Source organism: Besnoitia besnoiti, chromosome II, assembly GCF_002563875.1.
Source record: "Besnoitia besnoiti strain Bb-Ger1 chromosome II, whole genome shotgun sequence".
NCBI lineage: Eukaryota > Apicomplexa > Conoidasida > Eucoccidiorida > Sarcocystidae > Besnoitia > Besnoitia besnoiti.
The window spans coordinates 3,153,691-3,178,302 of record NC_042357.1 but is presented as its reverse complement, the minus strand read 5'-3'; the positions used below and the strand labels follow the sequence as shown (position 1 = coordinate 3,178,302).

General features: G+C 55.1%; 4 protein-coding genes across 4 annotated transcripts; 2 read left to right on the top strand and 2 right to left on the bottom strand.

Annotated features, from left to right (window-relative positions):
- Nucleotides 1-31: 31 nt before the first annotated feature.
- On the top strand, nucleotides 32-8,509 carry BESB_037970 (perforin-like protein PLP1; the record flags this gene model as incomplete). Its single annotated transcript, XM_029362383.1, has 14 exons — nucleotides 32-2,380; nucleotides 2,566-2,641; nucleotides 2,887-3,003; nucleotides 3,372-3,443; nucleotides 3,641-3,768; nucleotides 4,005-4,216; nucleotides 4,394-4,590; nucleotides 4,918-5,195; nucleotides 5,624-5,776; nucleotides 6,284-6,444; nucleotides 6,575-6,710; nucleotides 7,014-7,128; nucleotides 7,632-7,847; nucleotides 8,259-8,509. 14 exons carry the CDS (start codon nucleotides 32-34, stop codon nucleotides 8,507-8,509), a joined length of 4,461 nt encoding a protein of 1,486 aa, XP_029221348.1.
- Nucleotides 8,510-11,256: 2,747 nt separating this feature from the next.
- On the bottom strand, nucleotides 11,257-12,903 carry BESB_037960 (SAG-related sequence SRS32; the record flags this gene model as incomplete). The annotated part of the gene is made up of 1 exon (XM_029362382.1): nucleotides 11,257-12,903. The coding sequence occupies one exon, from the start codon at nucleotides 12,901-12,903 to the stop codon at nucleotides 11,257-11,259; it is 1,647 nt and encodes a 548-aa protein (XP_029221347.1).
- Nucleotides 12,904-15,210: 2,307 nt separating this feature from the next.
- On the bottom strand, nucleotides 15,211-16,290 carry BESB_037950 (uncharacterized protein; the record flags this gene model as incomplete). The annotated part of the gene is made up of 1 exon (XM_029362381.1): nucleotides 15,211-16,290. One exon carries the CDS (start codon nucleotides 16,288-16,290, stop codon nucleotides 15,211-15,213), a length of 1,080 nt encoding a protein of 359 aa, XP_029221346.1.
- Nucleotides 16,291-18,367: 2,077 nt separating this feature from the next.
- Nucleotides 18,368-20,494, top strand: BESB_037940 (glideosome-associated protein with multiple-membrane spans GAPM3; the record flags this gene model as incomplete). The annotated part of the gene is made up of 5 exons (XM_029362380.1): nucleotides 18,368-18,592; nucleotides 18,764-18,876; nucleotides 19,078-19,385; nucleotides 19,597-19,874; nucleotides 20,477-20,494. The coding sequence occupies 5 exons, from the start codon at nucleotides 18,368-18,370 to the stop codon at nucleotides 20,492-20,494; spliced, it is 942 nt and encodes a 313-aa protein (XP_029221345.1).
- Nucleotides 20,495-24,612: the final 4,118 nt, after the last annotated feature.

Below are 24,612 nucleotides of genomic sequence, written 5' to 3'. Positions count from 1 at the left end.
TTCTCTGCGCCGCTGCGTCGAAGGCCGCGCGATGGCGGTGCTCCCGCGGGATTCACTCCCGCGCGAGGGCGAGTCCTGGCGACTGCGTCCAGTGCATCTCGCGGCTGTTTTCGCGTGCCTTCTTCTTCTCCCGCAGCATGTCCTCGGCGTCGCGCGGCGCCACGCGCCTGCGCTCTCTGGTGACCTGTGGTTGCCCAGCGGCCCTGTGTTCAGCGGCGGCGGCGGCGCGCCGGTGGACGAGCGCCACGTCGTCGGCGAGAGTCAGGAGGCAGACTTCAGCGACTCGCCTGCGTTCAGTGAAGCCTCTGCAGATGTGCTCCCCCGAAGCGCCGCGTTGGGCGCGGGAGTGGACCCCTCTGTGGAGGACGCGCGCCGCACGCTGAAACAGTGGAAGTCAATCGGCCGGTCGGTGCCAGTCGACGATCTGCCGGAGGCGACTACGGGAGGCGAGCGGAAAGAGGCAACGTCCGCGGCGGCTCCCGTAGACAGCCACGGGCAAGCGAATGCCGCGCGCCGACCGACAGTCCCCTCCACTGATTCCTCGACAGAAGACGAGCTGGGGCACGCGCAACCGTTCGTGCCTACGAAAGTCGACCTGGAGTCGACGGCGACGGAGTCAGCTGACTCGCCGCCCGCTCCCGTGCGGCGGCGCCGAAAGACCCCAAGCAGGCCTCGTCAACTCAAGGCGGGACAAGGTTCCGCAGCTGCTGCAGCTGCGGAACCTTGGGCGGGGGTGACTGGGGACGAGGCGATGCAGCCCGGCATGCAGGAGCTGCGTGCGCAAGCTACCCGTCATCCGCATGACGTGGCGAAGGGCACAGCCTCTGACGCGAGCTTGGTAGAGCTGCGTGAAGACTGGAGCGCATACGAGACCGTGCGCAAGCACCACCTAGGGCACGCGACTCCTTTCGTGCCCGCAAGCTCCCCGGACTACGGAGAAACGCCTCCTTCCGCCGCCCCTCCGGTGAAAACTGGGGGGTCAGTCCGCGGCAGAGCCGGCAGCCGCAAGCCGCCGGTGCCCAAGGCGCCAGGCAGCAGAAGAAAAGGGCACGCGAGTGGGCACGAAGCGCCGCACGTGGCCGGGGCGGCGCAATCGGGAATGGATGCTGACGCTTCCAGGCCAGGCGAGTCTGCCGAGGCTTCGGATTCAGTGGGGCCCGATCGTGAGACTGCCTCAATGCTACAGACCCAACAATCGACCTCCAGCGGAACGCAGACCCAGGCACCGCGCGGCGGTCATGACGGTTCCTCCGAGGCTTTCGAGGCCGACGACATCGAGTTGTCGTTAGACGACATCGAGTTGTCGTTAGACGACATCGACTTCGGAGAGGAGGGAGAGGAGACCGTGGCCTCTCTAGCGGACAGCGGCAACGAGGAGGCGGAGCACCCAGCCGCTTCGAGTGCAGAGAGCTTCGACTCCGACTTCGAGTTTGGCGATGACGACGACGTGGACTATGGAAGCTTCACGACAGCACCTGTAGGGCCTTCGTCCGCCGTTGGCGGGGGCGCGTCGCCCGCACCCACGCGCTCGTCGGCGAAGCGGCTGCCCAGCTCCAATCGCCAGCAGCCAGCAGCCCCCAAGGAGCCCAGCGCTCCCCCCCCCTCTGCACCGCGGCGAACACGAGAGGCGCAGGCAGCCGGGGCTCGACCCGCGGCCGCCGCAAAACACGTTTCCCCGAAACAGCCAGAGGCCTCTAAGCCCAGCCCAGCCGCGGCGAAGGCGCGGACTTCGGGTTCCCCGCGCAGGGCCATGATCCAGCAGCAACCGCGTGCGCAAGCTGTCTCCTTTCACACTGGATCGCACAAAAACGAGTCCCCTTCCCCAGGAGGAGGGACGGGCGACGACGAGTTCGACATCGACGTAGACGACCTCGACCTCGACGACCTCGACCTCGACGACCTCGACCTCGAGATAGACAGCGGTGACCTCTCAGCTGCTGGGGCGTCTCCGCCCACACCGAAAACGAAGGCGCCTCCGAAAAAAGCCCCTAAAACTGGAAACCAGCCGCGTCAGCCGCAGCGTTCAAAAGGGCATCTCGCGACCCCAGCGGCGGAGGCGGCCTCCGAGGACATTTCCATCGACCTCGATGACGATATCGACGACGCGGTGATCGGGTCTTCAGACGAACAGGCAGACGATGACGCTCAAGGCTCCTCTCAGGCTCTGGCCGAAGCGACTGCGATAGACAGCGGCGAGCTTGACCTGTCTTCCGAAGATGGTAGCGGGCTAGAGGGCGACGGTGACTTCGACTTCGACGCGAGCGACGAAGGCGGGCTCGGGTCTAGCGGTGGCGGCCTGGAAGACGCGCTCGGCGGTGCCCTCCAAGGAAAAGTGAAGATTCCGGGTACGGGCATCGACCTCAACAAAATTTCAAAAGAGGTATGGAAATCCCATATTCAGTCCAGCAGACCAGAGGACCGTGCTGCGCAGTTCCCGACGTGGGAATTCCCACAGCCAGCTGTGCGGCGTAGAGGACGGCAGATGAGGCCACGGCTCTTAGCGGGCCGTGGATCCTTGGCGGGAGCTGGCAACCAGTTCGCTTTGAGGTGCTTTCTCTGGTGCAGACGAAAAAACGACTTGGGAAAGCTCGCTCATTCAAGGACTTCGGCAAAGGGATGGGGGATGCTCGCTTCCAGCAAGGTAAGCTGAGGCGCGCCAGTCTCGCAGGGTGAGACGTTTGTCATGTTTTTTGGTGTCGAATAGAGACTTCGCACTGAAGTGAGGCGCTGCAAAGGACCGTCCGTAAATGGCTTCTCTGGTGTATGCCTGCTTCCGCTCCCCATGGCGGCCGGTAACGAAAACGCGAGATGGCCTACGAACAGGTAGCAGTTGCCTCTTCAGCGGGGATTTCCAGAGTCTCTGCCTGCTCTCTGTGCTGTCTGCAGAAGTTGCAGGACAACGCCTGTCCGCGCCCGACGTCAAATGGGAGCACCGGCAGCCGATGCAGATCCGCGAGGATACCGACGTCTACAAGCAGGCGCACGACACGGCGCCCTCTCTCGGTAGGCCTCGAGATGCTGTAAGAGGCTGGCGGAAGCCGGCATTGGAAAGGGAGTGCCCACTTATAGAGAAAACGGCTCGGGTAGACACGCGTGAAAGGCAGGAGCTCTCTCGTCTCAGGTAGCGGCCAAGGCGAGCCTAGTCATGCGCAGATATTTAAGGAGTTGAGATGCGATGCACCTTTCAGGGAGGCGTCTGTATTCAGACGGGAGTTGCCTAGTCTGTGCATTTCGACATGAGGGCCGAGAACGGCGGTGGCGTCTTGCACTCCACGCGACCATGCGCCACCTTTCGAATAGCGGCGCCTTTAAGAGAATGTCGTGCGGGCACCTCTGGGCTCGGAGTGCTCCTATCTTTTTTTCCTCTCCAGACTTCCTCGGATCAGGATACGACATGCTCAAAGGAAACCCTCTGGGTGACCCCGAGACTTCTATGGATCCAGGTGAGACGCTGCGGCGTTGGTGCAGTGCTGCTTTTCTGCACGGTGTTTTGTGGAGATGTGCGCTGACGCATTTGCACGGCTGGGAAACGCTCGTGCCCATCGCCGGTTGCTTTGGAGATTTGAAGGGACAACGCTTTGCCCTGGCGACGCGAACCCGCCAGAGCTCGCTTTTTGGAGTCGTGTCGCTTCTTTCCCAGGTTTTCGAAGCCCTGTCGTTCGCTTCCACTGGACCCACGGGCCATATGGCGTCACAAACGACCTGAACCTCCTGCAGCCTGTCGGCGGTTTCGTCCGCCCGTTTGTTTCCTGTCGGCAATCAGAGTCGGTGAGTCTCAGGGTCAAACGCCACTTGAAACGCGTCACGTGCTTGACACACTCTGGGCCTATCTTCGCAGAACAACAGCTGCGCGGAGGAGGAAGAGCGCGAGCTGGTGTGTCTGCAGAGGGGGGGGTGGGAAGGCCAGGCAGTTAGGCACGGGTGTCAGTTAAGGGCCTGCAACAGCGGCTTGGCGGCTTGTTCGAAGGAGAGACGATGTTCGTTCTGTATTATGTCTTGCGTAGGTCGATGAAATTTCCACGATGTCAGACTACCAAGCAGAACTCACCGCGGATGCGTCGGCTGGAGGCGGCGGGTACTTTGTATCTTTTTCCGCGTCGACCGGCTACCGCGACATGGCGCAGAACGTCGCAAAGGACAACGAACGAAGCTTCTTCATGAAGACGTACTGCTTCCGCTATGAAGCCGGCCTGTCGGATTCTCCTGCGATAACTTGGTACGAGTGGGAACCGAGAAAAACGTCGCCGGCTCGCTCGCAGGCGTTCGAGCGCAGTCGCTCACACCAGCATTCTTCAGGTGATGTCGCCGGTATACAGCAGTGGAGCAACACGCGCACTCCAGTCGGCTGTCTTTGACCTCTCTGCCTCTGTGACCGCTCTCTCTCTCTCTACAGGAACACGACCTACGGCTTCCAGCATACGCTCATGGACCTGCCAGTTAACTTCCGCGGCCTGGATAACAACAGCACGTGTATGCCGTTCATTTACAAGACGACGCCCCTGAGCACCGACTGTCAGGAGATGGGCGTGACTAAGTGGATGAGTTTCTTCGACCGATACGGGACACACGTGACGACGAACTTGAAGCTGGGTAGGACACGCCCCAGGAACCGTTTCGTGAGCACAGTGTCCGCCTCATCGAACACAGTTTCCTCCGGAGGGGCGGCAATCGAAGGAGTCGGTGTGCCGCGGCTCGAGGGGGGCTAGAGGCCCAAAATGCGCACTTCAGAGCCTCGCGGAAAATACAGCTCGTTAGCAGAGTCGGCTTTTTCCCAGAGTTTGCTGCCCGAGGGTCTGCGAGTCCACAGGGTGGTGAGCGATCTCGCGAGACGAACTGCTCCAAAATTGTCCTCAAGATTCGTCAAGGGGCGTGACTGGGTTTTGCCGCCCTCGCGCGGCCCTATCTTCGTGTGTGCAGGCGGAAAGATGATTCACGAGATCAAAGTGAAGTCTGCTGACGTCGATGCGTTGAAGGACTCCGGGATCTCGGTCGCTGCCGAAGTGTCTGCGTCCTTCATGGGCTTCTCCGCCAGTGCCAAGGCGAGCAGCAGCAGCTCGACAAGCCAGCGCGACGCCTCAAGCAAACTGAAAAAAACTGTCACCACAAGGGTCATTGGCGGTCGGCCTCCAAAAGATCCCACAGACCCCTCCTCCATTGTCCTGTGGTCCAAGACGGTGGAAGATCTCCCAATGCCGGTGCGTGACCCATCGACTTACTACATTTCGGGTGATAAAATGTATGAACATTCGGAGCTCGAATATCAGATAACAGAGCTAGGTCAAGAGAGCGTCCAGGAAACCCTCGCGTAGAGACACGCTGTGCAGCGCAACCAGCAGACAGCGGCGCATGGAAGTTTGTCTTCAGTTCAGCAGCGACTCACCGCATGCGTCATCAGAGCGTTGTAGTATTCGTTGCGTCGCTCGCATATCTCTTGACTCCGCCCAGAGAGCTCGTTTTACTAGAGTCAGCATCGGGAGTAGCTTTCGGCGGTCGTGTTCATGTTCACTTCACCGGCGTGGAGCAAGGAGTGAGAGAGACGAACTGGGTTCTGTTTTTCTCGGGGAGTCATGTGGTGGCTGGCCTGGCGGCGTATGTATTTGTGGTTCTCGGTGTTACTTTTCAGATTCAGATGGAGCTGCGACCTCTAGAGCACTTCCTGCCGCACCAGTTCCGGGAGGCCTACAGAAAGGCAGCGATCTACTACGGACGGGCCTTTGGCATGAGCCCGACAGACCTCGATGGAATGGGCAGCGACAGCGTGTCCCTCGCAGACAGAGTAAGTGCGACACTATTTCTTCAATCCTGCATGCTCTAAGGCGTATACCGTGTCGCAGAGGTTATGGGAAACTCGTACCAGCTCCATGCGCGCCTGCGTGTGCAGAGAGTGTGTATGAGTTCGGTGTCAACCTGAAATACCGGAGTCGCTAGTAAAACGCACCCGTAGTCTTCCTTAGCAGCGAATGAGTTTTCCTTTGGTGTCTGAATCCTCTTGAGAACCGATGGTTTTTCTGCTGGTGCGTTGCTGGCGTTGGTCGCTTCGCGGGCACGCTTCGTCGTTCGGAGTCCGAATAGCGTGTTCGATGGCGCCAGGCAGTCGTGGGCACCGAACGCATGCGTGTGAACATTGTATGTCGCAATGGGCACAGTTACGGTGCAAATATGAAGGTACAGGCCCCACGGATAAGAAATCGGCAACTGATTTCACTTCTCCCCTGTCCCGAGGCGCGGCTCTCGATGGTGTAACGAGCCGTGGGCGGGTTCGTATTCTCTTTTCTGTTTACAGCTGCAGAGCGGCCATTCTGTCGTATGGGGCGGCACAGCACCTGGTTACCTGCAGTGCCCTGGAAAAGAAGTGATTATCGCGGGTTTCTCGATTCTCTTCAACTTCAGAGACATGGAAGCAGATCCGAATGACTACCACATGCAGATCTGCAGACCCGGACTGTAAGCTTTGAAGAGTTTCCAACAGGAAGCGGGGTCGCACACACTCAAAGCAGAAGAGCCACACGCGCTCCCTGGCGCAAGCGTGCTCTCAAGTGGATCGAGCTACGCCTTTTCCCCCTTTGTCCTTCAGGCGAAAATGCGAAGGAGCTTCGACGACGGGCAATTCGGGAGATGATGCTCGCATGTGGGCGATCTGTGGACCGAGTTCCATGACGTCTATTCGGCAGTTCATCGTCGAGGGTCTCGTCAAGAACGACGACCCCGAAGTAAGCATATCGGAAATACGACGCAGTGTAGAACCACTAGTGCAGTTCACATGGACTCCCGGGTTCGGTCTGCCCACCTAGAAGCCTGATCGGTTAAGAAAGTGGGCATCTTCGTGACAGCCCAAGGCGGGTGGAAAAGCGAGTTTTCTATGCAAGTTTTGCGGCGTCTCTATCCCAATGTAGAGGTCACGAATTCTGAGGAGAATCTCATGTCCACGCGTGTGCTCCCACCTTTAGGCGTCACGACCCCCTACTCCAGCTCCGCACGATAATATGGCTCTGCGTGTTTTGAATATCTCTCAGGCTACTTTGGAGCTGCGCTGTCCGCAAGGAACAGAGGTCGCTTGGGGTCTGAAGCTGGCTGTGGGCTACGGGCCCGGTGGTGCAGCTCACTCGTATATCGGGCACTGTAACTCAGGTAGGCAAACGAGTGTGATTCCGCATCGCCCTGTTTTATTTTCCATCGGAACGCGCGCTCCAAGCGCGCAAGTGAGCTTCCCGGATGCCGGTCGCTCGCTTCCTGCCAGACCCTGCATGCAGAAGGCGACTATCGCAAGGGTCTGAACTGATATCCTCGTTACACGTCCATCAGAAGCTGTGTTGCTTTTGGTCGTCTGCAGCGACGAGGCGTGAATAGCTTTTTGGTGCTGACAGGGACCTCGCAGGAGCGTGTTTTGTCTTCTTCGTGGGACGGTGGGGGATGGAGGGGCGGCGACAAGTCTGTCGTATCTGCGGTCTCGGCGTAATCAGGGCGGTTGGGACACATCTGCACGTCTTGTGTCTCCGGCTCGACGGCATCAATAAGGTACACGATTGTATCCTGTGAACGAGCACTGCAGTGCCGCCCCTACGATTGTGTTTGAGCGCTCAAGGTGAAACCGCGTCTTCGATTTATTTTTTTATGGCATTTCATTTGTGTAGGTCGATCGACCTGCACGATGGATCCCCGTCCTGAAGCCAGTCGGAGACACGCACGAAGGTTCATATACGCAGCTTGCATAGAGTCGGGTTATCCTGGCGTGCGGGAAATTCAAGCAATCAGTAACAATGGAGACATAGGCTACGCTAACAAGGGTCTCCCTAACAGCGATGGCAATGTCGTCCTCAACTGCGGAGATGGGAATGAGTTGCTCCTTGGTGAGTTAGAATGAAAAGTGGAGGCGGAGTAGAGAGATGACGCACACGATCCGTAATTGGCAAGCCAGCTGAATCATCAGGTAGCTTCCTGGCTTAGACAGCTCTGACGTTGACTCGATTTGCGAAACCGGGCTCGGGATCTGCAGTGAAGTTTTGTTTCTCCAGCGTGGAAGCTGGGTAATTGGCATCGTGTATCTGAAATTAAACCCCCAAGCATGAAGGAGTGGCGCGCTGCGGGTGAAGGGGAGCACGATATGTTACCTTCCTAAGGACTTACGGAGATCAGATCAGATAGCGGAACTGTCTGTTCTTTCCTAGTTAACAGCGCTTAATAGAGCTTTTTTAGTGATTCCCACGCAGTGGAAACAAAGGTGCGACGCGATATCACTTTTTGGTGGTTTTTTCCTGCAGGGTGGACGATAGAAAATCATACGCGCGAAGAGCAGGTCCGCCCAAAATTCCTAACTTGCCCGCCCGGCAAGCAGATCTGTACGATGAAAGGAGCGGGCATCGACGATGCGCCCCTTGTTGGGGGACAGCGGAAATTCCGAGATACCCATGCACTTCTAGGGTATGGCCTGTGCATCCCTTCTAAAAGATTTAACCCGCATCCGGAAGAGAAGGCAGCTCCTTTGAGGCATATCCCCGCTGGGGGGAGATGAAGTGTCACGTCCGACAGACGGATTTGCCGTTTCTTACAAGGCGATACTCAGCCACGGTGCATTATACAATGGTTTTATCAACGATTTTGGGTCGTCTATGGGGCCGCGAGCGCCACGTACAAGAGCGGAGAAAAGTCTAACGCAAAATGGCCATCGTGGGTTCTCCGCCACTCCTCTTCGGGCTTCAATACAAAAAGGATCTGGACGTGAACGGCGGAAAAAAATGAAGATCGATACCCGGCGGAGGGCTTGTGCTTGCTCGAGGTCTCCATATCTTTTCAGAGCCTCGTAGTGCCTTGTAGTCTTCAGATTCCCTTGTGTCTTTTGCGTGAGGGAAGACAAGTCATCTTCGGGGTGTCGGGGTAACAGCAGGCTCGTCAGCCCTAGAAGCCCGTCGAGAAGTTTGTGAGTACGATCGGGGCGTGGAAGGACGCTCTGTTATTTTGGGGCACGTCCTCCTATAAAGCCTTGCGTTAACGCTGCAATGGTGAGTCGCCATAATGAAGTGACGTAAAATGAAGTCGCATGCATCCTCGAAGACAGAGGGTGATGGGGGGGTCCGCGCACAGTTCAGAGCGGCTAACCGCCAGCAGCTGGGTTCCCTCTTTCTCTTTATTTTTCCTCAACCGTAGTCGTGTGTTGCTGCTTGGGCCTATCGGGTTGGTTTTGTAACTGCGGGCACCTTAGTTACTGTGTGTGTATCGTTTCTTGGTTAGCTAAGCATTGAGAATAACTCAGTGTCGCGAAGGGGAAAACCGTGTCCTCAGGCTTCTACTGTTTTAATCCGCGCCTTTTTCGCCGTGAGGCTGCGTAAATCAATCTTTGGGTTGGCCATATCTCGAAGTTAACTGTCCATTGCCTGTGCGTTGACGGAGGAACCTCGTTGCCTCCACGGATTGCTTCAGAGACGTCTCACTCTTGGGCGGTGTCATGAGATTTTTCGTCTGCCACCTAGAGGTAGTTGCCGACTCCGAAAAGTGAGATAGACCCTGGGAGATGTTTTCATTTTCCGAAACAGAATTGGCAGGCACTAATCCGCAGGCATGCGGCTTGGGCGATCGATCAGACTGCGAGTGCAGCTGCGCGCAAACTCCGTGTGTGTCAGAGAGTGTGTCGCGTCTCGGCGCTGTATCACGAAGGAGCATGACAGCGTAGAGAGCCAACAAGAGGTCGAGTTTCCTCTCTCCGGGGCGTCCGCATCCAGAAGGGGCTGTAGGGTAAGCTAGCCAAGACGCCCACGGGGAGGTTTTAGCAGTCGTGGGGAGTCACCTTTGCTTCACGAGCTTCACGCACCACCCCTCGAGCAACGTCAAGGTTCTTCAGCGGAGCCGTGAATCCGCTGATCAGAAAAATGTGGTAGCTGGAACTCTTTGGAAGCGCCTCGAGAACGGGCACATTGCTCTGCCTATAGCACGCGATGCTGCGCGGTCACCGCCACGTCTCCACACCGATTGGGAGGCTCGAGCTTGTTGGAGCGCCTCTATGCAAAGACCGCGGCTGAGAAACGTGCTTGGACGTTTTCTAAGTGGGCGTTTAGGGTTTAGGGTTTAAGTGGGCGTCACTTAGAAAACCTCCAAGCACGTTTCTCAGCGTATGAAGCGAACTTCGCAGAACAGCGCCACATCCCATTCAGCGGGAATAGAGGAGAGGTAACGGAGTCTTCATTTGTGTCTGATTTCTGAGCTCGGCGCGGGTTATCGGTAAACAGGAGTGCTCGTAAACCGCTTTGAACTGACCGGAGCCCGACGTCGTTTTCCTACCGCTGGGAGGCGAGTTCTCCCTGAGTTGCTTAGTGTTCACAAAACGCCCCTACGCTGGCAAGCTGCTGACAGCTGTTGAGACTTTGCTCGGAAAGACTGTCAGGGTTGACGAAACATGCCGGACAGGCAACAGTGTTGTTCGCAGCCAGTCGCGTAGAGGGGCACGCGAGCCACTAAGGATATTCCGCGGTCAAGTCAGCGGCACTGCGGTCTCCGAAATGCACTCCTTACGCTTGTCTCTTTGGGTCAGCTCCACTGAACGCGCTTTCCTAGCATGCGGAGGAGATGCCTCAGTCACCGTCTTAAGTCTGTACCAGCCAACATGCGGGCGAACATGAGTTGGTGGCGTTATTTGGGGTCCTCAGAATGATATCAACCAGCGAAATCGCCATTTCTGTACTATCTACTGTTAAAACAGAGAGGGACCCAGGGGCCTGTCATCGTTCCCGGCGTTCGAGTGGAGTCTCGCAGTGGCTGGCAATTTCGTTTCTCTATTGTTCGCGTGAAAAACGTAAGCAACGACTCTTTCGAGCCTACGGGATCAATGATTCGTGTCTTCCTTCATGCTACCTTCTGGGGGGTTCTCTGATCTTGTGTGAGGCGAAAGCATCGAAGTGGAGTCGATTAGGTACACACGGAGAGCACTAAACATTTGATGTCACGTTGTTTCTGAGTGAATGCTGCGTTCATTGTCGGACTCACCTCGTAAAGTGGCTTCTCAGGCGCTCTGGCAAGGCATTGTCGAGTGCATGCGGTGGATAGCGATCCCTCTTGACACTGTTGTTGAGACGAAACGTGTAGTCTTCACTGCATAGGCCGTGAAGCGCCGAGCGGCTTCTACTTCGTTGCCAATACTTGTCGGCCCCCATCTACTGATGAGTAGGGAGATAGTAATTTCTCACGAGGAGCTAGCGGCAACGAAGCATTAGCTGTTTTTTTACGAAACACGCTGTACAGTGGCGGTGAACTTCTGTGGCTAAAGAATTTCTAGAAACAACCTGTCAAATGGGCTCCAACCTGCAAGATCGCCATGATCAGGGCGCCGTGAGGTCTTCCCTGAGCTGATGGGGAGGGGGGGCGAGTTGGTGGGGGCAGGCCTCGCGAGGTCGAGTAATTTCTTGCTGGAACAGTGATGAGTATGCGGCATTCTTCTGTCCGCAAGTTCGAGTTGGGCGCGCAAAGATAGCAAAGCTGCTGTGGTACCTCAGGCAACTCCTCGACCGAGAAAATGTAAGTAGTGCCTACTCTTCTCACTTGCGGTGCCCTTACTAGCTCTGCGCCCTTCACGTGGCGATCCAGTGGCCCTGCGGAGCTGCAGCTTCCATCCAAGTTGTCGTAGACGTCTGTCTCCACAGTAGGCGAATGGGACAGGCCGGCTGCGCACCTGATATAAAAGGAGCTATACGCCGACGCGCGGATCCTTAGAGAGGCGTCTGGTCCAGGGTAGCACACATGGATTTTTGGCGCCTTCAGAGCTCTCAGTGAATTGGAATGTTTGGGTACCTTTATATGCACCTTGCACGAACTGCTGCCGTCGGGGGCCATGCACTTAAAATACATATCTTTGGGCTTTCTGGCAGGAAGCCCGCTGAGCTGCAAGGTGTACAAGTTGTTGCCGCCGGCAGCTAGACTGAGCGTCCCGCTCACAATGTCGCCCAGCGGTATGGGCGTCACACACGCACGGCTCCCATACGCGTTCTGGAACGCCAGAGGAGGATACAACTCAAACAATGCTGGTCCGCACTTAAATTGCGCGGCTCTCGTGTTTGGAGAAACGAAAGCTGTGACTGTCGCGCCGCTCTCCGAGCACTCAGGGATGTCGTGGTACCGAGCCACATCCTGGGTTGCCGTCGGATCAAGAGGGACATGAATTGCAACCTTGCAACTTCTGCTGCTCCCGGGAGACGTACAAACATAGTACAAAGTCCTCGGTCGGTCGACGGGGAAAGTCTTAAGTTGCAGAGTGTAAAGGTCATCCTCGAACGGCGACATGAACAAGGATCCAGCCACTTGTGTCCGTAGGGGTACGGGCTTGGTGCACGATCGAGCCGTGTACGTTGTGTCTGCTAAGAACGGAGGATCCAGCTGGAACATTCCTCCTCCGCATTTGAACTGAGCCTTCTTTGTCTGGATGGAGGCTTCCACCGTAATGGTCGTTCCACTCGTGGAGCATGATTGCACCTCCGATGGAGAGGATCCTCGCGGACTCTGGGGATCAGGCGGGGCGGGGGGGACATGGACGACGACTCTACATGCAGCGGGGCTGCCAGGCTCCATGCATCGGTAGTATATTGTTTTTCTTTCGTGAGCAGGCAGCTGCTTCAGCGTGACTACATAAAGGTTACGGGGCCGGTTAAAGACGCAGGTCATTGTCGGAACTTGGTCGGCGAGAGGAATGGCAGATTTACACGAAGGTGCTGTGTAGGCCAGCGCTGCGGAGACCGGGGGGTCGAGAATCGGTAGATGGGTGCCGCACTTGAAATACGCTCGCTTCGTCCTCGCTGACACATGAACTGAAAGAACAGTTCCACTCTCGGAGCAAGTCGGGACGTCCACGGTGACTGAATGAAGTCTGGCCCCAACCCTGTCAGTTGCTCCTGGTTTCCGCTCTTCTGGTCGCTTGATTAAGATCATTATCTTGCATCGAGGTCCATCAGTCTCTTCAGAGGCGCACTGGTAATACAGCGTCTCTGTGGTTGGGGGCCATTCATCTATTTTCAATGTATAAAAGGGGTCCTCCTCTCCTACGGGCGCTACCAAAGACGCCCCTGCAAGCCGAGTGTCCAGCGAAACGCTAGCAGTGCAAGACTGGCTAGTGAAAACTTTTTGTGATTCAAAAGGCGGGTTCAGCCTAGGTAATTCCGCACCACATTTGAATCTGGCTGTTCGTGTCTCTCCTGACATATTTACCACAACGGTTGTTCCCGATTTGTGGCAGATTGAATCTCCGTTAGCACCGGCGTCATGCAGTATTGAGAAGAAGCAGAATACTAACGAAATGATCGTCAGAGGCCTACCTCTTGGGCCGCGTGGGAACCTCATTTTGCCAGGGTGTGTTGGCGATCCGGCACTGTATGTGCCGTCGGACGTAGTTTTTTTGCGGATCCGTTTAGATGTGAATGCCATCGATTAAAACTACGGTCGCTGCTGTGCGTATTTGCAGCACCACAGGCAAAAGGCTGCTTCATACATAAGCCACTGCAAAAGGCGCAAAAGGGGACGTCCCTTCGTGCTCATGTGCAACAACGCGAGAATTGGTGCGGGGCTGCTACAGCCCCGCTGGTCTGTGGACGCCACGTTAATCTCCGTATATTCTTCGTCCGGGGGGTGTCCCCTGCGCTTCGCCGGCTTTAACGCATGCATTGGTTAAGTCGGGATGAACAGTTGAACGATCATCCTGCATATTTGTGTGCAGCTTATCGGTACTCCATCTGCCGGAGGCTTTTCTCGCTCCGTCAGAAGTGTACACGCAGGGGCGCTGCATCCCAGTTTTTCCATCGTCCTGTTCACAATGGCATCAGGGCAACGGGACTGCTGATAGTATCTTATGTTTGGCCTGTGTCGATATTCGAGGCTAAAAAACGCGCAGCTACGGGGGCGGCGCGCTTCTTCACTACCCTGCGGACCGCTGGCGGCCCTTGTTCACTGAAAGCGGTGCCTGGGTTGACCAGGTCGTCTATGTGTTTCGCAGCGAGAGAGCGACTACTATTTGATGAGCAGAAGATGGCTGTGGAAGCTCCTCTGCCTTCGGGGTACTAGGCGCGCTCTGGCCTTCACCCACGTCGAAACGTGGGAGAAGAATTAAGACACAAAGGAACTGCTCCCGGCCTCCGAGCATCGCACTCACGCGACGTCTGCTGCTACGACGACCACCTATCGGTGACGCAGGCTTCAGGGCAGACAACCGTGAAACTCATCATTTCTGTTGCGCTCTTTAAAAATGTGGGGACTTGCGCAGACATCGGCTTTCTTAACCGACCAGGTACATACAGTGGAGAAAAGCAATTTCAATGCGGAAAAGACACAAGCGGTAGGTCCTTTAGACGACAGAAGTGGTGAGTGCGGCTCCAGCTGCATCTGGGTCCGCCACGGCAAGAGGTGCTGTTCCACGTCTTCGCACGTTTGTGAATCCGTGTCATGTAGCCGCAGGCCGCACCTGACGAAGCCCACGCCCCGCGTCCTCATTTTTATCCCCTACAGCCCACGGGCACACCGAAACACGGCAATTGGAAAGCAAGTAGCTCCGAAACAGAAAATAGTCTCAAAAAGAAACTAAAAGCCACCGCCGTGCTCACAGAAAGTCACTAACGAGCTCACAAAATGTCAAAAAAAAGATCGCGGAGACCGCAGTCCTGTCCAGACGCAACGTCGGAAAGAAAACTGGCACTTTTTCCATGGAAGCAGACTTACTTGTCCCTGCCAGACCCCCCCCCCCACCCCCCCCCTTCCTCCTCTCCCCGCCTCACAACTCACACGGGCCACTGGGGGGCAAAAGAGGACTGCCACTGCCAAAATGGACCCCCCGAAAAAAGCGATAATGGTAGTGCCGCCCCCCCGACAAACGAAACGGGAAGAATTTCCACGCAGACCCATCAAAACCACACGGACTGCCCCTTGCATGCGACTAGCAATACACTCAGGCGCGGGGGCGCTCACGGAACATGCTTTATGCATGTCGTCTGTCCAGTGTGCCAGACATGCTACAATACCTTAGAGGACGATGTTCGACGCACGGACGGGGAAAACTGCACTGGTGGCAATCCGCACACCCTCGCACGCATGCGCCGTACACGAATGCGGCTTCCCCGTAGCCGGTTCCTCCAAGAGGTCTCAAAAAATACCTGAAGAATTGAGAAATACAGTTTGTTCCAAAGTGCAAAGTCTCCCGTATGTGCCGGAATAACCTGAACAGAATGCACTCTTCAAACGGCTCGAGCAGAGCTACGAGCACCAACCCATCAGCACGTTCTCTAGTTCTTTTTCGCCCTGCTCTGCGGGCTTGCCGCCTACAACAGAAGAGAACGAGTAAAGAATAGAATTCGACGAGGCCGATGCGTGAGAGGAGGTGCTTGCGCTGCCTCTGCTGCTGGTACTGCTCACGTAGTGGCGAAACCCGAATTCATCACCGTGATACTCCAAAAAAGAATTTGACGGGAACGCACCGGGGTCACTCGCACAGCTGTTGTTGTCTTCTTCGTCCCCGCTTTTCACTTCCTCCGAAATATCGGAGAGATGTCGTTCCGCGGGCATGCGACGACCAGGTGGCGTCTGTGCGTCGCCATCATTCTGGATGCGTAACGCAGGACCGCGTCCATCGACCGATCCGAATGACGAAGCCGAGCTACCACTGCGACCGGAAAGGAACATCGGCGCTAAGGGATTGCTGGAAAAGATGTAATCGTCTTTTCCATCCTCGCTCCCGTCACTAGTTCTTTCACTAACTGGGATAAACATGATTGAAGAGTCTGACTGTGACCACTGGAGAGGCGGCTCTGAGCTGCCATGTTGCGCTTCGCGGGGGTAGGTATGAACAACCAGGGCACCGAAATGCACGGACTTCACTCTGGTAAACGGGGAATCGGGTGTCTCAGGAACGACTAGCGTCTCGTGAGATACACTGCGCAGCGGTGCCGTGCTGCGGTGCCTGTTTCGGCTACCTGGCTTTTTCATCAATCGTTTATACATGCCTTTGAAAAAAAGTCGGGACGCTGATGATGAAGGTGAAGATTGAGGTGTTGAATGCGCGGTGGCGGATCTGCTCTCGATCGCGAGCGGGGTTGGAATCTCCTCTGCGCTGTTGGGGGGGCCGTCCGCCTGCGTAGTCTCGCCATGTTTCTGCACGTCTTCCGTGCTACCAGTTTGCTTCACCTCACTCTGTTCCCGAGCTGTTCCAGTACATGATGCTGGCGATGAAGATTGACTTCCGCTTTTTCTGTGGAACAGAAACCCCAGGCGATGAGGCGCCCAGCCTCGTCTAGGCGTGTGTGGAGACACGGCCTCCCCTTGACGAGAGAATCCCATTCTCACTAAACGAGTCCTGCTACACAGTACCTCGGTAGGCCGTAAGCGGACATCTATTCTTGCTTCTCACGCCATTCCGGAAGCGACAATGGTCCTCCCTGCCCTGTCGAGTGGAGTAGACTCGCCCCCCTCTTTCAGTCCTCGGCTCTTCGTCCGCGATGGATAGGAACGTTCGAACGGTGCAAGTCACAGCACCGCAGCGCAGTCGAGGCAAAAAATTAATGCCAATGCCTACAATCGAACGTGTCTGCGGCGCACATCATGCAAAGGAAGGGAGCTCCCATCCAAAACGTGCGGTTCTAGGAACGCTACGACCGAGACGAACGCAAACCAGCACTACACGGAGAAGCCGCTGCGTGAGTTCCCTTGGATAGCACGTGGCCTCAGGACATGGAAGCGGGAAAAGAACGAACGAACCGACGAAAATGTGGGACAAAACCGCTGTGGCAATCGCTCACATTGGAAAAAAGAAGAGGAACAAGAATGTCATGCAAACTGGCATTCCGCAACAACAGGTACGAACATGGGGAGTCAGCAGATTGGCAAAAAAAAACACATCGGCGCACGTGGTCGAAAGTGTCGATCAAGTGCAAACCGGAGTGGAAAATAATAGCCACAACTCACAAGGCAAGAATTCTAAAGTGCATTCGCCCGCTAAAGACAGAGATGTAAGCGATTGACGAGTCAGCCTCGTACCGCCGACCGTTTGCCGTGCTGGGCGTTGGAGGAATGCTTTATACATGAAAGCCGGCATCCGTGCGGATCGAACGCCTCCCTAAACGGAAATATGGTACAAAGTGCTTGTCCGACGCGTTAGGCATGACCAGTCTACTCTGTCCAGGGAGGATTCGCGGATAGACAACATGCGAGAATCAGCGTCTTTATCAGTGGCTCACCAGTAGTAGACAGTCTTCGGCAGCTTCCCGCTGGGGGTCTGACACAGGCGCGTGGGCAGTCACGACGACGTTTTCTACGCCCATACGCTCGCGAGAGGCTTCGCGAGAGGCTTCGCGTGCTCGCGGGTCCAGCGACCGTGAAACACCAAGCTGCCAACGCCGTTAGTCGCTCCATGCGCCGCCCGGTTAACCGCCGCTCGGCATTTTCGCTCCCGCTCCGAAAGCCGGAGCTCCCAAGCACCGGGGCGTCATCAGAGGGACAGTGACCTCTATGGCTGCTTCGGTGGCGACGTTTGCCGCTTTCACCCCAGCGACGGCGCCGCCGGCTTCCAAACCGTTTGGCCGCCAGCCGCGCGCGCGCCACCCCTGCGCAGAAACGCAGTTTAGAAATTCAGCGGCGGGGGAGTCAACTGCGAGCTGCTGCTGGGCAGTCCGGGCGTTGCTGGGCTGCCGCGCGCTCGGGGAAGGGTGAGGAGAGGCCAGCGCGTTGACTTCTTCCTGCCGCCGTTCTCTCGATCGCGAGCGGCCTCGTTCTGCGTGCAACTTTGCCTCCACAGCCAAAACGAGTCCTTTCGCTTCCAGAAAGCTTTATTCCTGACCGCTTTCCTGTAGTTTGGTGCAGGTTCTTTCTGTCGCTACTGGATGTGTGCTCGTCTGTGTACGTCCAACCAGTAAAGACGTCCCTGCCCGCACAAGACGTCGAGCGCGTTGTTCCTGCAGAAATCCACTGTCTTGTGGCCTTGTGCCTCTACACGGTGAGCTTCGCAGTGCACATCTGACCTTACACCCAGCCGCAGTTAATTTGCTGTCTTCTTTTTTACGACTTCGATAGCTTCAGTTGCAGCGCCTTGCTGCATTTCGCATGTGCAGAGTAGCATCCAATACGGCACAAACGGATATTCCTGCCTGCAGCGGGGGTGACAGCCGGGCGCCAGCCATCATAGAAATCGCCCCAGTAGTGCAGAAAGACTTCCGGGGCAGTCATCTGTCTATTTCTGGTGGAATTCCCTATCTCTTTTGTTTGTTAAACACGGCGACGCTTAGACGTGTGCGTTGCTGTCTTGCAAACGGGACGCAGCCCCAGTAACAGCCTGTCACACTGGTTCCCGCGTTATTGGCCTTCAGAAAAACCGGGAACATCTGGCAGTCCGCCACCTCGTGTCCTCTCAACTTTCCTCACAATGTGGTACTCGACGCGCCAAGAGGGATTTGATGATCCCCGCCCGTCTCTCCGCGGGCCATGCGTAGATCTGCCCGGATTCCTGTGCTGCGGCGCAAGCGGCAACTCCTACTTCCTTCGCGGAGGCTCCCTTCTCCAGGTCCTGTCCCTGTCCGGTTTGTTCGTCTCCTACTGGACTTTTGGCGGATCTGGTCTGTTTGGATATGAGCTCGAAGGCCTGAGCGAGGTAAGCGAAAATCGTCTAGGTGCGCGTCGACAGGTGTTGCGGTGACTCTTCTGTCCGGCAGTTTCGCGAGTGGGAATGCAAAAATGTTTGCCTTGTATATCCGCGGTATGCCTCATGTGTAGGTCCGTCTTCATAATAATTTCTGAGCTGTGTGTCTGGGGTATTTGACAGGAAGCGCGGTCTTCCCACGCGTTCCAAGTCGCCATGGCAGTCTGGTCTGGCCTCTACATGATTGGCGCCTCCTACCTGGTCTGCTTCCAGGCCATCCTTGCTGATGACGCTTGGTAAGCCAACGCAAGCTGTCTTTTAGTCTTCTGCAAGACAGACAAATTTGAAACGCCGAAATTCCAGAATGCGCAGGCAAGGCGCCTCCACCAGCGACAGCCCCCCTGGACTAGCTCCTAGGAGACTTTCGCTCGAGTTGTGTTATTTCCACGGCACCATCCTGGCAGGATTTCGTTGTTTTCGGTTTTGTTGTGATTCAGCTGGGCTCGCGGGTACCGCGCTGGCAGCAAGATCCTCCGCTTGGCGACCTTCCTTGATCTGCTCAGCAGCATCATGCAATTCATCTTTTACCTGTACATCGCGAAGTTCTACAGCGCCAAGTGGTACGCGCACTTCCTGGAGGGCGGCTCGGAGAGAATCTTCTTTTCTTACATCCGCTGCATGCACTCCCTCGCTCTGCTCCTGTATGCCTGCGCCTACTACCTCCTCGAGGTCTACCACGATGAGGGTGCTGGTGACCTCCACGCGTACATCAACGCCTCGTTGTTCGCTCTCGCCGGCATTGTTGGTAAGTCGACACTGCGCAAGGGCAGCATTGCCAAGGTTTCCCTATCTGCTGGAGTCCGTGCATTGTCCTACCGAACACCGTTTCTCGGCAGTCACGCACGAGCTGATCGTCGGATATGGACGGGGCGAGCGCGTTCAACGCAGTCACTCTGACTCCTTCATCCATGCGCCCCTATAGCGTCGTTTGCTGCGTTTTGTTGCTGGCCTCACAGAGTTCTCCGTGCTGTTCTCTGGCATGAGCGGAGTCGCGACCATGTTCATCTGGCTTGCCCTCGTTGCGGTCACCACCTGGGCATTCTTCTTTGAGCCCGAGGTCAACGAAGTGTCTCCGTCTCTGCATGAGACTGAGCTGACCAACGACGTTGAGCAGCAGGTCGAGAAGTTCGCTCGCATGTCCCCGTACTACCCCACCGGGGACGGCAGCGCACCGTCTCCGCTGACGGCCGCTGGATCCATGTTCATGGGCACCAAGTCCCAGACCTCTACGCTGGTAAGTGGATATACACTTCTTCAGATGTTCGTAAGCACCAGCAGTGTTGCGCCTCCACGTATTTCAGTTACTGTAGCGTTGTATGGGCAGTCCATCAGTTTTTGGTAGCCTGTCCATGTCACTTCGTCTAAGCGTTCGCTGGATCATGATATAATGCATTCCATCCGTATTTCTCGGTCGGCAGCGTTATATTTACGAGTTTCTCTATGCATCTCTCTGGCTCCTGCAGGCTTAAGGCATAACTGTTTTTTCCATCGGCGTACTGCTGAAAGGGTCGCATCAATCCCGGGAAAGGACTCCTTGCGTTGTTGAGAAATCGACAAAGTCGGGCAGCCCCGATCTTCCTGATTTCATAACGTCGACCCGTCATCTATGGACCTCAGGAAGAACAAACATTTGCAATCGTTCTAGACCTTTGCGTTGTTTTTTCGTTGAATTCTTGTAATCAAACCTGCGCTTCTACGCGACCATCGCCTGCCAGATATGGAGAGTGGCAGAAACTGTTTCGATGTAGGGGGCATCTCAACTGCTATCAGAGGGATGTTTGCTTGAGGATTTTTTTTCGAAAAGTCTCGTGCCTTTCTTCTAATCTTGTTTGTCAGTACCCTTGGATCGTCTAAACCGTCTAAGCTCTTGTCCTCTCCACTTTTAGCCGCGGCACAAAAAGATAGGCTTTGCTACGCACGAGCACTCACGTCGCTGAGATGAGACCCATAACTCTGGGGGACAATCTGCCACCATCGCAAGTCAGAGCATGAACCTCAGGTCAGTAGAGTCACATTTCCCAAGCGACATGGTATGCTCTGCCAATGACAATTATGGAATAGTTGCTACAGGTTGACAGTCTGTTTCTAGTTTTGAAGAGGCCATTCATACGTCCGATGTTTCCTTTAGCCAGTATATCATCTGCTGACGCAATGCAAGCACGCTTTTAGCTGAGGGCATTATCTGACCTTCACGCAGTGTGGTTTCTACCTGCTAACATCCGTTGGGAAAGCGACGATACCGTGGACTTGCCAAGCAACTGACGCAACAAGGCAGAGTGGGCAAGGTGAAGGGTTCCGTTATTGTGTTTCGAACCGAAATTATGTTCCATGAGTCTCGAAAACCAGCAAGAACCTGCTTGAAAAACGGCTGAGCGGGAAAGGGTAATTGTGTCTAGAGCGGGCTTTCAGTGTAGCGGCTCTTCCAGCTGGTTGAGTCTTCGACAGGAGCAATACTAATAAGGTAACAGGTATACGACGACGCATCTGGTGAAGCTACGTTCCGTTCGACCTCCTGGTGGGGTGGGGGTGCCAAGCGTTTGAAGCACCGGAGTCTCGTGTAATCCGTTGTTCTAGCAGGGGCGCCAAGCGTGACTCGAACGGCCATCGACAAATAAATGACAGGGGGTGGGGCCCACTATTTCCATGTTGGCCTATCGCGGTTCCAATCATTGATGGAGTAGGAGATGTACAGCTACATAGCCTCCTAGTCGGCTGCGCGAACGCTTGTCATCGCGCAGTACACTTCTGAAAAGAGAAAATAGCGTGGCCATGGGCGTCTGGGGCTCATGCGGCAACATGCATCCAACAGACAGGAATGTTTCATGCTGAAGAAGGTAGTGGCGAAACAAAGAACACTTTATCGTCCATGTAGATACACATCGCACAGCAATACGAACAGAAGTCAACCCGTATCTATTACACTTCTGTCTCCAATCATGATTCCTCCCGCACGGAGCGTGCCGCCGTTGTGTGTGTTTCGTAATTCGAGTCTTGTTCACCGGTGGAGAGAGTAGGTCACATCTGTGTCTTCGATTTTCGAGATGCGTGATCTATTAATGAATCGCGACCCTTGTAATGTTGAGGAGACCAGTAGAGGGCCGGTGCTTCGTGCGCGGTACGTCAGACTGACCCACACTTTGCACACAGTGGTGTGTGATAAGCACATAGCATTGTTTAACATCTTAATATCCGAGCAATTTTTTAAGACGTGCTGGCACGGGCGGCCACAGACGTGTGCTCTGTCGTATGTCACGGAAGGCCACAATTTATTATCAGCGTAACCGGGAAAACGCAAACAAGGTCATGTACTCTTTCACAGCTTGAGTGAGCATCTCGCGTGAACTTGTTGTTTACGGCTCATCCATATCCACATCGACACAGCGGAAAATCATGCACTGTGTGATGACGGCGCGCGTGCATACAGCCGCACTTCCACTGATTCCACCTATGATTACGCATTTCCTCTTTCATCTTCATGAATGTGGACAACTGCCTCATCGTGAACCGCAGCTCTTTCTAGACATCAGTATCTCCATCTAAGAGTAGTAAACTCACGGTCTCTGTGTGCCAGAATGGTACCAGCACAGTTACAAAAGTAGATTTCAATCAAGTGATGACATGACACAATGAATACCCTCGTATCTGACAAGTCAGATGCCGCATCAATCCTGCCTCAAGTGAACTGTCTCCGGGGGAGAGGGGGGGAAGGGACAGCCTCGTAGAGAGATTCGCGCCCAGTGGATCAGGACGGATTATGAAGCAGCGAACTGCGAGGTCTGCCGCCGCATCGCCAGGGATTGCGTTTCCTGTCTCTAATGACTTGGTACCTACGAAGACAAATCTACTGGCAGGAGGGCTTGCAAGCTATTTCCACAGGGCTGCAGTGTTACATCATCAGAAGCTGCGCAGTGTTTCAAGTGGAAGCGAAGCTGCGCGCCTACGACGGTTACATTCTTCGTTGCCCATTTGCATCCTGAAAAAAAGTTCAGCTCTACTCTAGTAAAATAGCGATGTGGCGTCGGTGAAAAGGAAGAAGGGATGACAACTGCGTTAAATGTAAACATCTTGGGGCCTCGTGCGTTGTCCATGCACCCAGTAGACGAGCTGCCTGCACAATGGAGCGAACGATGTAAGAAGGTGCCGTTGGCTGTCTTGCAGGATCAGTCAAGAATCGGATATCAGCGTGCGTCGATGGCTCTTCAAAATCGTCTTACGGAATCATTTCGCTGCAATGTTGGTTCTACAGCAAAGTACATTCCGCACCGTGGTCCCCCTTATTCCTATAGTAATATATATATATATATATATATATATATATATGCGAATCCAGAAGCACTGCCTCCGGAGAGGAATTGACGGTCCCAGTAACGAAGAATTCTGCTAGCGTTTTCCCTGCCGGGTGCTAAGGCAATCAACCACTGCTAAGACGCGGCTTCTATGTGCTTCGTGATTACACCAAGCACATATAAGTGTTGCTGTAGGGCATTGCACGTGTTCTCCGCATACCTGACTGATCGGAGTTTGTCTGACGCGGCATCTTGCACGACGCGTTGACGTAAAACAATGGACCGCGATGGTTCCGAGCAACGCCTTCAAGTATACATGATGAATGCCGAAGGCTGTTGTTATGACACTCTAGTTCCTAAACTACTGAATATGAAACGGTCATGAGAGACAACCCAACCAAGATCTTAGTTGCTTCAATACATCACCATTCCACAGGGCAGCATACAGCAGCTGAGGGTCTTAGATTTCCCACTCGCACAACACTAAGGATGTTTTAACATCGCATATTCTATTGGCATCTTTCACGGTAAACTCACGTTCCTCTTCCTTCTGCGCCAGAAAAGGCAGCTCAATGTCCCGTGAGGTTACCTCCGGGGCGAGGATGTCAGACGCGATAACTCTGTCCAGTTCACGACGCAGATTGTGGCATCCTTGTATGACCTCATACGCCTGTTGGCTCTTCTTATGCGCTTTCTCGGTGCTGGAGCATACAGCCACCACTGCGGCAGCACGTGCGAGTGCGTCTCGTTGCTTTGACTGCGCAACGCAAATCCAACTGTTTCAGTGCCAGGTCCCCGGCAACTGAAGTTACAGATACTTCGTAGGGTTCCGCGACTCTTCACCGAAGAATCAGACTGGTAAGATCATACGGTCACCGTACGTCCCTACTTGGACAATCCGCCCGTATGTTCTACGCCTAAGAAACTGAGGAATGCGGACGCTTGCATCATCCCAACCAACCCTAGTGACAAGGCGTTCTACCCGTTCAGATGGTATTCGCGTCTCCACTCTTCCTCCCTCGAGTTCATGCATGGATGTCTAGGCGCCCCTAAGGTGTATAGCTTGTGCAGTTGGCAATCGCGGACCCGACAAACAGTTGCCACGACTGCGTGCTAACCGTGGATAGGACCTCATTTGAGACCCTCCTTGCGCACGAACCTGAGTGGACTGCCGTTTCTACGCCGGTGAGAGGCTCTAACAAACTCCACGTGCGAAAAATATCTACTCGCCTTCTTCGATCTATCATTCTGCAACGACACGATTGCTGAAGGTCCTAGTCACACTTGACATGAACTGAAAAAAATTCGCGCCAGGTAAAGTGCGCGGTGACCACATAAGAGAAAACTGCGCACCCACAACACCCTGTCGGTCAGTGCGACACTTTTTAGAAACCCCGTTTGTGTCTGAAGGACGATCTACGCACATGCTATGCTTTCCACTGTAAAAAACTCCAAACCTTACTCGCGGTTATACACGCTGTTTGAACCCTATCGCACCGACTTTTCCAAAGACACCACGCTGTACCAACCTCAAGAGGTTACCAGAAGCCTGCAAGCCAGAAATCCCTCGATGAATTTGAGACACTAAAAAAAGCCATGAGCATGCGGTATTTGTGCCTAACCAAAGATACGGCCGCTCCCCGTCTTTTCCCCTTTCTGTAAAGGACCGTGGAACGCACACATGGG